Consider the following 12,484-nt stretch of genomic DNA (forward strand, 5'->3'; position numbering starts at 1 on the left):
ATGAAGATGAGGTGTTGTTACATAAAGATGTGACATGGACATGATTCTTGTGGAACATGTTGAAAGCGATGTAGAAGATGGTGCACATAGCAATGGGGACATTGAGGAAGAATTAAGCTATGCTAGTGACAGTGATAACGATATTGTAATGTAGTTTTTTTAAATTAAAACAATTCTAATGATAATGATATTGGTTTCGTTTATGTTTATGTTTAAGTTTCTATTTCTGTTTCAATTTCCATTTCGTTTTATATTTCAGTTTCTATGGTTTTTTTTTACAGGTTTTAAATTGCTATGGTTATGTTTATGTTTATGTTTCTGTTTTAGTTTCCATTTCTTTTTATATTTCAGTTTCTAAGTTTTATTTATTTATTTACAGGTTTTAAATTGCTATGGCTGGTAGAGGACGAGCTACGAAGGTATTGCATCAATTACGAAAGACTTGCAAACATCAATCCTAACCAAAATACATGTCGATCAATGCCTCCATCTTCACCTATACCTTTATGCAAACGTCTCAGGTCATCAACTTCTAGTCAGTATGGGTCATCTTCCCCTCACCGTGATAAATTAGTGATTCCTCGGGATACTGAACTATTGGAGTCTTCTCAAGTAGCTCACTCTCCAACTTTGGAAGAGGACAACAACACTACAAGTATGCAATTGCTAGTTTATACATTCTCTATTTTTTAATTAACTGCAATAAAAGGTTGCTTGTGACTGTATGTAGAGTTTGATGAAATTTATCTGTTTTGTGACTGTTATTCTTAACATTATTTCTTTCCCAATTGCATAATTCTGAAATTTTGTTGAATGCTTAACATCATTCTCTTAGTTTGATCTGAGTGTTACTTATCTACACTAATTAAATTTTCTTACATTGAAAATTTTGTGTATTGATGTAGGTTCAAAAAGCAGCAAGAAAAAGCGTGAACAGACTCTAGGTATTGAGCTATCAAAGAAAAGATGTTCTGGTGATTTAGTTGAAATTGACATTCCTAAACATACCAAGAGAGCCGTAGAAACAATTGTCAAAGCTACATCACTAAATTTAGGGTGCATACTTCGAAGGAATGCTCCTTTACGAGATGATAGTTAGAAATAAATCGAAAAGAAAGATGTTACATTGATGATGCGTCGGGTCCATGTAAGTACATTAAATTCCATTCCATTACTTATATTTTCTTTGAAGTATTTGGCTTCTAGATCGTGTTTAATTTTTTTATGGTTAACTTCAAAATTTTAGGAGAAATTCAATTTGAGCAATGAACCTCATGTGAATATGGCTATTAAGGATCATATGAAGCGAAGATGCTACACGTGGCGTTACAATTTGCATCGGAAATTTCTAGTGTATGGATCCGAGAATGAGGCACTTGAGCATCGACCTCAAACAATGGGAGAGTATGATTGGAACTATCTAGTTCAATTATGATAAAAAGATGAGTGGAAGGTGAAACACTATCTAGTTCCTCTTCTTGGCATTATGCTCATGGATGTGGAATCAGTTAGCAATGAAGTTACATTTAGATATTTTGATGAAAACATATATTACTTTTCTAGCAGTCTATTACTTTTCTGGAACTTTTCCAGTAGTCTATATTGCTTAGTGTTCCATGTTGAGTTCACTTTAAGGCTACTTAAAATATGCTAATCCTCACCTCAACTTAGTTATACACTCCTAATGGTGTTCATTACTTTTAATACTTCAATTTAGTTATACATCTAATACTCCTCATTACTTTTAATACTTATTTTTGTAGAAAAGTAGTGCAAAAAATAAGAAAAATAGAAAGAAATTGAAGATCACACATTGTGTTGGGACAAAGGCCTTTAGTTGTATTAGATATGAAATGTAAGCTTCATTTGACCCTTACAATCTTCTTACATTGAATTTTTTGAAGTTCTAATTTATTAAATGTGTAATTAACATGATGGCGGTCTCTAACTACATGAAATAGAGAAATTTTGAAACTAGAGAAGAACCTAGCCGCATTGACTTGTTTCAGCTCACTCGATTTAGCACAAAGAAAACAACATGGGTTGGCGAAGATGCCAAGAATGCTTTTGTAAGTCTTTATTGCTTTTGAGCTTTTTCAGATCCTCTGAGCTTATTGTACATAAACATGATGTATATGTTCTGTGTAGGATGACATGAAGAAATTGAAGAACCTGCCACAAACATATTAGGAATCTGTTAAATTGATGTCTGATGATGAAATATATGACTCAATTCTTTCTAACGTTGTTGGTCCACCTAGGTCAGGTTATATACGTGGCTTAGGAGTAGGTTTGACACCCAAAACATTTAAGTCGGACAATATAGTCATGCAACAGTTGAGGCAACTAAAAGGGCTGATAATGCAGAGAAACAATGTATGTTTCTAGCAAATGACTTAACATAAATGAAGGAGAATCATGCTGCACAAAAGTATCAGTTAGAAGATTTACATGCAAGGCAAAATGAGATGGATGAACTAGTAAAAAGATTACTAGAGTAGTTATACTCGACTTCACCATCAATGAGGTTAGCTTATAACTTTCATCTTACTGAGTTTAAATATCAATTGTTATATCTTATAATTCACTGATATGTCACTGTGTATATATGTTCCATGGTGCCAAATTACAACAAATCAATGAAATTAGCTAGCCATTAAGATTTCTTGTTACTGTTTTTCACTATATATATTTGTCTCTAATGATGTCTTGTTATAGTTTTGTTCTTTCCTTCTTAATTTTTTTTTTCTCCTAATTGGTAGTCTACAAATCATGTTTTTCATTTGATTTTATCTTCTTGTATATAATTATTCTTTGTTTGATACAGGTCTTAGGGATAAATTTCTAGTATATCAGAGGACAATCAAAGGGCATAGGACAAAGGACAATCTACTAGTGATGAATCTTATGATCTTTGTTTTTGGGAAACAATTGACATTTAGGTTCAACTTAAATACCTAGAATTTTAGTTTTGAGATTTGGGACATTTTGTGAATTTGTTGGAAGAATGTTAGATGTATGGATTGCTTTTAAAAAGATGTGTGGATTGCTTTTGAAAAGATGTATAGATTGATTTTGAGATCTATATCACTGTTTAAAAAAGAAATTAATTGTGATTACATATTATAATTCAATAAAAAACAGGGATAGGTAAACCTAATTAGTTACCAATCTTTTGAAATACATCAGTGACCAAGCAAGTAGGTTACTAATGTGGGCACGTGACCCTCTTTTAGTGACCAAAATGAGTGTTTTGGTGACCAAATTATAGCCCTTTAGTGACCAAAGTTGCGGTCACTAATCGCACTTTTATTAGTGACCACACTAGCATAATCACTAATTCATTGTCTTGTAGTGACCAATACTTGAGAATGGTCACTAAATAGAATTTGTGACGAGCTTCTATTGACCACCAATATTTGGACACTAATTGCATTCAGTGACCAAAAAGGGTAGTTTCTGTGTCCAAGTGGGTGGCCACTAATACCTATTTTGTTGTAGTGCTTACATCGTTATCGTGTTGATTTATTCATTGATGTCATTAATATTCAACTCAGAGAGTTAAATGATCAGTTAAATGAGAAGAATATTGAATTACTTCTTTGTATGGTATGCTTGAGTCCAAGTAATTTATTCTCTGCTTTTGATAAAGTAAAGTTGATGCAACTTGCCTAATTTTATCCAAGTTATTTTTCTAAACATGACCTCAAGTTACTCGAAGAATAACTTGAGAATTACATTTGGGACGTGAGCTCTAACAATGAATTTACATAATTGAAAGGGATTACTGATTTTGTGCAAAAGATGGTTGAGACAAAAAAAGATTAGATCTACCCTTTAGTGTACTTGCTTCTGACACTAGCACTAATCCTACATGTAGTGATTGCAAGTGTAGAGCGAGTATTTTTTGCTATGAATATTGTGAGGAATCGGTTACGCAATTGAATGGGGGATTTGTGGATGAATGATTGCTTGGTTGCATATATTGAGAATACATTTTTAATAGTATAGATGGCAAGGTTGTTACGCAACGATTTCAAAATATGAAAACTCGTCAAGGACAATTATGATTGTAATGAATAGACAATATGATTTTTGATGTTTTGATGTCTTGGAGTGTCAATCAAGGGGTGTAGTTAGAATTGTAAGATTCAGAGTTGAAATAGAAAATGCAAGTATATCAAATATATAAATATTCAAAAATTACATGTTAGTGATAAATATCTTTAACTTAGTCATGTCTAGTTAGATGAGTCATTAATTTTAATTAGAAATTGTCCTTTATTCAACGAGGTTATTTGCTCTCCTTAATAAAACTCCCGTATAAAATTGTAAATAGAGAATAAATCACCTTATTGAGCGAAGCGAGAGTTTTATTTTGCCTCTTAGGCTGATGAACTATATTTCGATGAAAATATATTTTTAAAGCTTAACACACGACCAGTTTTAATGAGACTCTTGATGAAATGCAATGACAGAAATCAAATTCAGCTTTAGAGAAAGAAAAAAATGAAGGATCATATTGATGAATTTGAAAATTGAAGGACTATAATGAGAATGTTTAAAAAAATTCAAGGACGATTTATGATAAACAAATTCTTAAGAAAAAGTGATGTGAATTAATGCCGCTGCCTCCTCATGTTGCGGCCCATCGTCCTACACGTCGCACATGGATCAAACGCAGTTGAGCCTTGGACTTTTGGAGGTTCGATCCAACGATCCATCCACTGCAAAACGTGTCTGTCTTACGCTATGAAAGCACGCACTGGCAGCACCTCCTCTTTCCCAAATAAACAAAAGCACAAATTCCATCCTATTTTTTTGGTTTAAAGAAAAAGAAATAAGTACGCGGCGAAATGATGAAAGTCCAGCGACTGAGATCTTCCAGACCTGTGAAGAAGTGAGAAGCAGAATTCGAACGTGCAGCCTATTCTGGTCTGGTGGCTGGTGAGTTCTCTCTCTTAACTGACTTTGATACTTGAAACAGAGTTAGTTATTTCAGTTGGTCTGAGAGCAGCAACAACCCTCACTACTCAGCTTAAGGTTTTCATTTCATCACTGCACTAAAAAATTCACTATGAGATTGATCACTGATTGAGCATTTACCAATTATGATTATGCAGAATTATGGTGAATCACTGAATTTTGGCTTATGGGTTTTCTTTTTTTTTTTTTTTGGTTTATGGGTTTATAGTTACTTAAAGATTTATGTTGTTTTGAGATAAATCTAGTTTCTATACGCTGTCGAACTTTTTTAACTGGATTTTGTAATGAAATCTGGAAAAGAGAATTCACCATTTTGATTGAAGATGAACATTGAGGTTTAGTCTTAGGGGTAATTGATTATTGCAATCTTAGTTTTGTGTTGTGCCTGTAGAATCTGTAGAAAAATGTTTTCAAACAATGCTTCAAAGATGGTAGATCAACTAAATAACATACTTGCTGGTAACTAATTGTTAAATCAGTCGGTTAATTAAAGGATTCTAGAGCTGGCGTGCTATATTTCGCAACCTGCCTAAGCTTCTAGCTTTGCAGGTCATGTAATTTGCTGAAATCTAAATCGTGAATCGTCCTAATGGCTATGGATGATGTGAGAGAACCTCTGAAGAGTAGAAAATTTCGCCGTTGTAGAAGTGCTCCTCTTGCAGAGCATGTACCCTTGGAGACAACCAACACTGGCTCGGTTCCAGTTACTGAATCCATTTTTCGAAATTTACACCCGAGTTTTCGTAAAGTAGCTATATTCTTGGCTTTCTACTTAGGCATAGGAACTATCTGCTTCTACCTCGTCAGGAACCAGATCAAGGGAAAGAAGACAAATGGAGTTCTTGATGCTGTTTATTTCTGTATTGTGACAATGACCACTGTTGGATATGGAGACCTAGTGCCAAACAGCATTCTTTCGAAACTACTGGCCTGTGCTTTTGTCTTCACAGGAATGGCACTTGTTGGGTTGATCTTGAGCAAAGCAGCTGACTACTTGGTAGAGAAGCAGGAAATATTGCTTGTTAAAGCCTTACATATGCATGAAAAAGTTGGTCATATTCAAGTTCTTAAAGATGCTGAGACTAACAGTTTGAAGTACAAATGCATTGTGGCTCTTATCCTTCTTTTGGTACTCATAAGTGCTGGCACAATCTTCCTAGCTACTGTTGAGAAATTGGACCTTGTCGATGCATTTTATTGCGTTTGTTCTACCATCACAACCCTGGGGTATGGAGATAAGAGCTTTTCAACTCAAGCAGGGCGTGTTTTTGCAATATTCTGGATATTGACAGGTACCATTTGTTTAGCTCAGTTTTTCCTCTACATTGCTGAGCTAAACTCCCAGAGCAGGCAAAGGGCGTTGGTCAAGTGGGTTCTTTCTCGTAGGACGACAAATGTAGATTTGGAGGCAGCTGATCTTGATGGTGATGGGGTAGTTGGGTATGTGGATTGTGTTTTTTTTTCCCAAAATTGTTTCCATATTACGGGCTTATTTCTGAATTCAAATTTGCTGATAGTTTCATAACAAACTTTCCATTCTCTTTCTCGTCCTTTCTTTTCCATAGGGCTGCTGAATTTATCATATATAAGCTCAAAGAGATGGGGAAGATTAGCCAAGAAGATATTAGACTCGTGATGGAGGAATTTGAAGATCTTGACGTTGATCAGTCAGGAACCTTGTCGATATCAGATATAGTGCTTGCTCAACCACCTTCGACAGAAAAGTAACTCTGGCATCATCCTGGTTTTCATTCTGAGAAGTGTCTTGTAAGATTGTAATGTGTATGATTGCTTACCCTTTCTGTGATATAAATTTTATACGTGAGGCCATATCAGAAACACTCCAATACATCTCTTCCTTATAAACACTTTGGTTAAAAATGGTTAGACTGCCTCTAAGCATTTTAGTGATCATTGTTCATTTCGGTTTACTGGATTCATACAATGTGTGAACCAACTTGTATAATGACAATTGCTGACATTGAAATTTCGCATTTCATGACCGCGAAAGTCTTTACTTGTCGTCGGCATCACATTGCAAAATAGGACTGCTTCTAGCCAATAATAGAAAGAGATTGATCAAAATGGGAATCAACCTTTTTGTATTATGATGAGAGATTAGGATGTTAACTTGGGTTATCTGCTTCTGCATTTATGTTTCTACTTGAAAGGAAAGGATATGTTCTCGTGGAGTAAGAAACCTTTGTGTATGCAATGGGCTCCCATCTCCAATATTGTTTGTATAAACATTGAACTCAAAAAAAACATTTAAAAAATAAATTTTTTAATATTTTGTGTATATTCTTTGGGTTTTTTGAGTTGGGCAAGGCAAAACACTTACTATGGCCCAGAAGACAATTCATACTTGAGTAATTCTACAGTGAAGACCTTATACCTTAATTATTGGATCATACTAATTAATTTGATCTAACGACTAATCAATTTGATCTAGCAATTGAAAGATATGGCCTAATCTAAACGCCCTTACCATGATTCATACCTTGATGGTAATTATCTGGTGGGTCTGAGCCCAGCAGTCACCTCAAACTCAAAGCAATGCCTCACTCGGATGTCAAACTGAAATGATTGTAGGGCGCACACATGATGTGGTCCCCACACACCTTATGGAGAATCATTCAATTTCTTGAACTCTCGCAGCTAGATGGGGCCATAATCCAGTGGATCCACTTTTAGGTACCATCACATCATACGCCACTATGCCCACTTATTAGATGTCCTACGCTACGACGTACTTTGATAGAATATTACGGTATGCCATTACAGTTATGTGAACAAATATTAGTGTTTTCTGATTTGAGAATTTAATAGGCAAGGGATTTCAATACGCCTCTTTTAGCCCTCCTATAGCAGGAGTGTTTTTTTTTTTTTTGGTCATATAGCACGACACGAGTGTGTTAGCGCGGGAAAATTGTAAAATATTCAATTTGGAGTACATATAGCGAAAATATGAATCGAAAAATTGCTAACTAATTTAATAAATACAGTTGTGTGGATATTTCTAGGCCATTGATTAATTAGTATGAAACTTGAATAACCCATTTGATTTGTTTGGAATTCTTATGAACTATTGAATTGGTGTGGGAGTTAAATACACTTTGACAGCTATTAATCCCCTCTAATGAAGTTAGTGTTACTAGACCAACTGATGAATGGTACAGTTTTTTGGGTTAAAATACTTCTCTCAAATTGTATGATACCGTGGTAATTTAGATTATCGCTTTGTATTAAAAAATTCTACACATTTAAATCGCTAATTCTAAGAAATTTACTCATACTATAGTAGCAATTGTCACAAACAAATCAAATATGCATATTTGGATTTATATCATTTTTTATTAGAGCAAAAAACGTATTTACACTCTCTAAAAGTGTAAAAATAATGTAAAAATGGTTTTACATCCCCTAAAATACATCCTCTCATTGTGAATGCTCTAACAAATTTACTCATACTATAGTAGCAATTGTATAACAAACAGAGAGAAGTGTACAACTTTGTAATTTCAAAACCTTATTGGACCTAAAAGATTGGCCCCTCCCCTACTTGACTTTATCGTACAATTAGATTAATACAAGAAAACAAAAACAAAATGTCGGTGTCAATGGTTTGGAAAAATTAGGGAATCTGTGCACAGTACACAATTTTAGGGCTTATCTGGAAGACTGGAACTGCAATATAAAAAATATAAATAAAAAAAGCAGAAAAATAGTTGAAAAGCTAAATACCCTAAGCACAAAATTACAAACAATTACAACAAAAAGAAGATAATGAAATGGGCATTATCAGCCCACTAGATCCATTACACGTTAATCACATCGTGGGAGACTTCGACATTGCGTCCAATCACGACCACTCACATCACCTCCCAAAAAGTTCACGGAGTGCAAAATCCACACCTTATTCTCTTTACAGATTACATCCCCCTCACTTACACTTGGAATGTTACTATGACACGGCGATATTTCAAATCAATTACATATTTTTACTATTATACAACGATATTTCAAATCAATCATGTATTTTTGTTATTATGCAGCGATATTCCACATCAATCATGCATAATTATGCAAAGTTAAGATTAAAACACATGAGACAGGAGGTGATATTTTGAAATACGCCAACCAAATAAAACCATTCCAAGCACCTTTCTTTTCTCAAATAGTGCAGAGATTCACATTCCCAATTTATCATTTTGCATAAATTTTTTTAAGTACAAGTCACTGGCGGATTTAGGATTTGATAATCGGCCGAGTGAAATTTACTTACTAATGCATCTCTATATACATAAATTAAAGTTTAACAAAAACAAGAACTACAAGCAAATACAATGCAATAAAAAAAACAATATTTAAATATAAAATTTTACCCTACGAGAAGTTTAGAAGTCTTAAATTCTTAAATTATCGCAACATTATTGTTATTATTAGCAAATTCTCTTCAGATATGTTAAGTACATATGCATGTATTTATGCAAATTCTTCTTCGATATGTTAAGTACATATGCATGTATTTATTTTTCTGAAAATTTTGACCGAGCTGCCGCATAGCCGAAAAAGGACTGAATCCGCCCTGCAATAATTAAACTAAGAAGAGTGATGTTTTCCTACACACACTACCACTGTACTATAGAGTTCGAACATGAAAACACTAGTTTGCAAGTTCAATGTCATTTTTCACTAAACTAACCGTTGGGATTTCTGCATAATATTTTAATACCTTAAATGAGCTGAAAACACTAGTGTGAGTGCCTTAACAAAAAGATAATAGGTTAGTTTAGTTAATCGTAAAAAAATTTACTTAATAATAAATCAGATTCATCGCATGATATCAAGTGTGCTAAAAAGAAAAATGTAAGTACCAATGTAAGTACTAATTGTGACAATAATAAAAGAAAGCCAAAATGAAAGGGACCTATATGTCAATTATGACATTATTCTTCCTAGAATTTACTGTCAACTATTTGTCAACTACAACCCAAAAGGAAGAGAAAAAAAAAACAAGCAAAAAGGAAAAAGTTAGAAATTACAGAGAAAAAAAATAAAATTTCTGATCTTTTCCTCAACTCTGGCTCTGCCTGCGGACTTGTAACTTTACGACATGTTCCGGTGCCCGGCGACATAATCCAGGAGGCCTTCACCGGAAGCCTCGGTAACCGGTAACGTGGTCTTCCCGAAGACAACAACAGCGAAGAGAAAGAGAGCGGTGGAGAGGAAGAGAGGCCAAAAGTAAGCCAAAATGGTCAGAAATCTGGGTGCCATGAGGGTTATCGCGTAAAGGGTAAGGCACAAAATGAGTGCAAAGAGGAAGTGGAACCTGAACTTGAGAAGCTTTTCTGGGATCTCCATGAGTTGGGTTTTGAGCAGATTGAAGGTTTGGGTTGGATTTTGTAGAGAGAGAGAAAGAGAGAGAGAGAGAGGGAGGAAGAGAGGTTATCTGACAGTGCAGAGATTCTCTGGAGGGGAGAATGCTTCTGTCTCCTAAGCTTTTGTTTTGGAGTGAAAATTGTTTATTTTCCCACAGATCATAATTTCATCTTTATGGTAATTAGCTTGCAGTTTGTTTACCAAAATGCCCATCATGAAGAGGAACAAAGTTTGGGATGAGTAGCATTTTTCTTACTTGAATAATAATCACTAAGATAGATTACAAACTTTTTTGTTACAATCTTCTATCTGCTCATAATTAACAACTTTGTGCAGTTTGGTAAGCCACCTTTGAACAAATGGTTCCAATAGACAATAAAATAAAGTTTGAAGAGTGTTGAAGTGCAAAACAAAATTACTTTTTCAAATTGACATTTAGATAAGCAAAGTAGAATTGGAACCTTACTTCCCATGTATGAGATTCTCTAGAGCATTGAGTTGTATCATTTAGTACATCAGTTGGCATCTAATATTTGGAAAGAAAAAAAAACTTTTTCCGACTAATTTTAAGTCTTATTTACAATTTATTTCTGTTTGTTAAGGAAATATATACAGTATAAAAGAAATTTTATTATTTATAAGAAAGAGAGAAAGGAACTTAACGTCTAACTCCAATTATATTCATTATTTAAAAGAACATCCCGAATGATATTAAGTGAAGACAACAATGATATTCACTCTTAGCTAAATAATGAGCAACATAGTTAGCTTCCTGACGTGTGTATAATACCTGATGAAAACAACAGTGAAATTTATCCCCCAAAAAAAAGTTTGACAACAATAATGAAGGTGGTTAGAGAGTGTTTGAATTTTTGTTCTTTTTCCGTAGTAAACAAGGGTGTTATGGTCATTTTAAGGAAAACTTAGAATGGATCCACATATGCCCCATTGTCGGTTTTCAGTGTAATAGACAAATTGTCGTGCTTTTTCAAATGAAGAGTTAACCAAAGTTTTTGTTTGTTTTTGGGAAAGTTAAGATCTAACACGTGGCTCGGTAATTCGAGGCAGGAGAGTCATCCAAAAGAGAATAATTATCAGTACAGCAGTGACTTGAACAATAAAAATAAAAATTAGTACAGCAGTAACTAGTAACCAGTAATACTAATAGCACCTTTTGAAATGGATTTGATAATAGAGAAACTCTAATGAAATGGGGATAACATTTTTTGTTATTCTCGTCAATAACATAAATGATACATGATAATTTTTTCATATCATTATATTACCGTCGAGATAGTAAAACAATAATGTCCCCATTACAAGTAAGTTTTTTCCATTTGACAATTGTAGTACATCAAGAATTAGTAACCAGAACTTCATACCGAAAAAAATAAAACAACAAACTAGTAAACCAGTAACTAGTAACATGGATTAAATATTGGGAAATTGCATTATGATTATTTTCTTTAGTTTACCATCTTAAAAAAAAACCCCTCATTAACTTAGCTCCAGCCACACTTTTAAGGGTGGTGGCCTCCTTTCCACCCCTCTCCTCCCCTCCTTGCCTCTCTCCCCTCCTCTCCTTCTCTACCCTTCCCTCCCTTCCCTCTCCATTCCTCCCCTCTTTAGATTGTTTACCTGTTTTTAGCTAGATTTTGTTTGGGTGAGTTGGTGATTTCGCATGACTTTTGTAGTTTTGTTGCCTTTGGAATCTTTGGTGAGTTGGGTGCATGTTTCTGAGTTGTAATAATTGCGCCAAGTCTTTGTGAGTTGGCGCCAAATATAGTCTAATCTCTACTGTGAGAGTTTTGAAAGTTGTAAAGTTTTAGGCACCGTAGTTCATGTCTGACTTGTTCATGCTTAGGGGCCTTATGTGGTTATTAGTAGAGATACACCTGTACGCTGATGTTGCTGATGCTTTTATATATTTGATTAACCCTACGGTTACTATGCTTTCATCTTTGTATTAACCCTTTATGGGTATTTTGTAATAGCTCTTATAACTTATAGTCTTTGTGCCTAATTTATAAATACATTATTGCTTTTCTTTAGTAAAAAATGGTGTGTAAATTAAAAAAAAAACTTTTTAAGCTTATTTTGTCTCCTTCCTTCCATT

At 34.2% G+C, this 12,484-nt stretch overlaps 1 protein-coding gene and 2 pseudogenes across 1 annotated transcript; 2 read left to right on the plus strand and 1 right to left on the minus strand.

Annotated features, from left to right (window-relative positions):
* Nucleotides 1-34: 34 nt before the first annotated feature.
* On the plus strand, nucleotides 35-2,388 carry LOC148919036 (uncharacterized; annotated as a pseudogene).
* A 2,277-nt stretch (nucleotides 2,389-4,665) lies between these two features.
* Nucleotides 4,666-6,867, plus strand: LOC148919037 (two-pore potassium channel 1-like). Its single transcript, XM_089049118.1, has 3 exons — nucleotides 4,666-4,947; nucleotides 5,536-6,426; nucleotides 6,552-6,867. The coding sequence occupies exons 2-3, from the start codon at nucleotides 5,576-5,578 to the stop codon at nucleotides 6,712-6,714; spliced, it is 1,014 nt and encodes a 337-aa protein (XP_088905244.1). The 5' UTR covers nucleotides 4,666-4,947; nucleotides 5,536-5,575; the 3' UTR covers nucleotides 6,715-6,867.
* A 3,090-nt stretch (nucleotides 6,868-9,957) lies between these two features.
* LOC148919038 (uncharacterized) lies at nucleotides 9,958-10,501 on the minus strand (annotated as a pseudogene).
* Between the last annotated feature and the right edge of the window lie 1,983 nt (nucleotides 10,502-12,484).

Source organism: Prunus mume, linkage group LG3, assembly GCF_029339155.1.
Source record: "Prunus mume cultivar Tortuosa linkage group LG3, ASM2933915v1, whole genome shotgun sequence".
NCBI lineage: Eukaryota > Viridiplantae > Streptophyta > Magnoliopsida > Rosales > Rosaceae > Prunus > Prunus mume.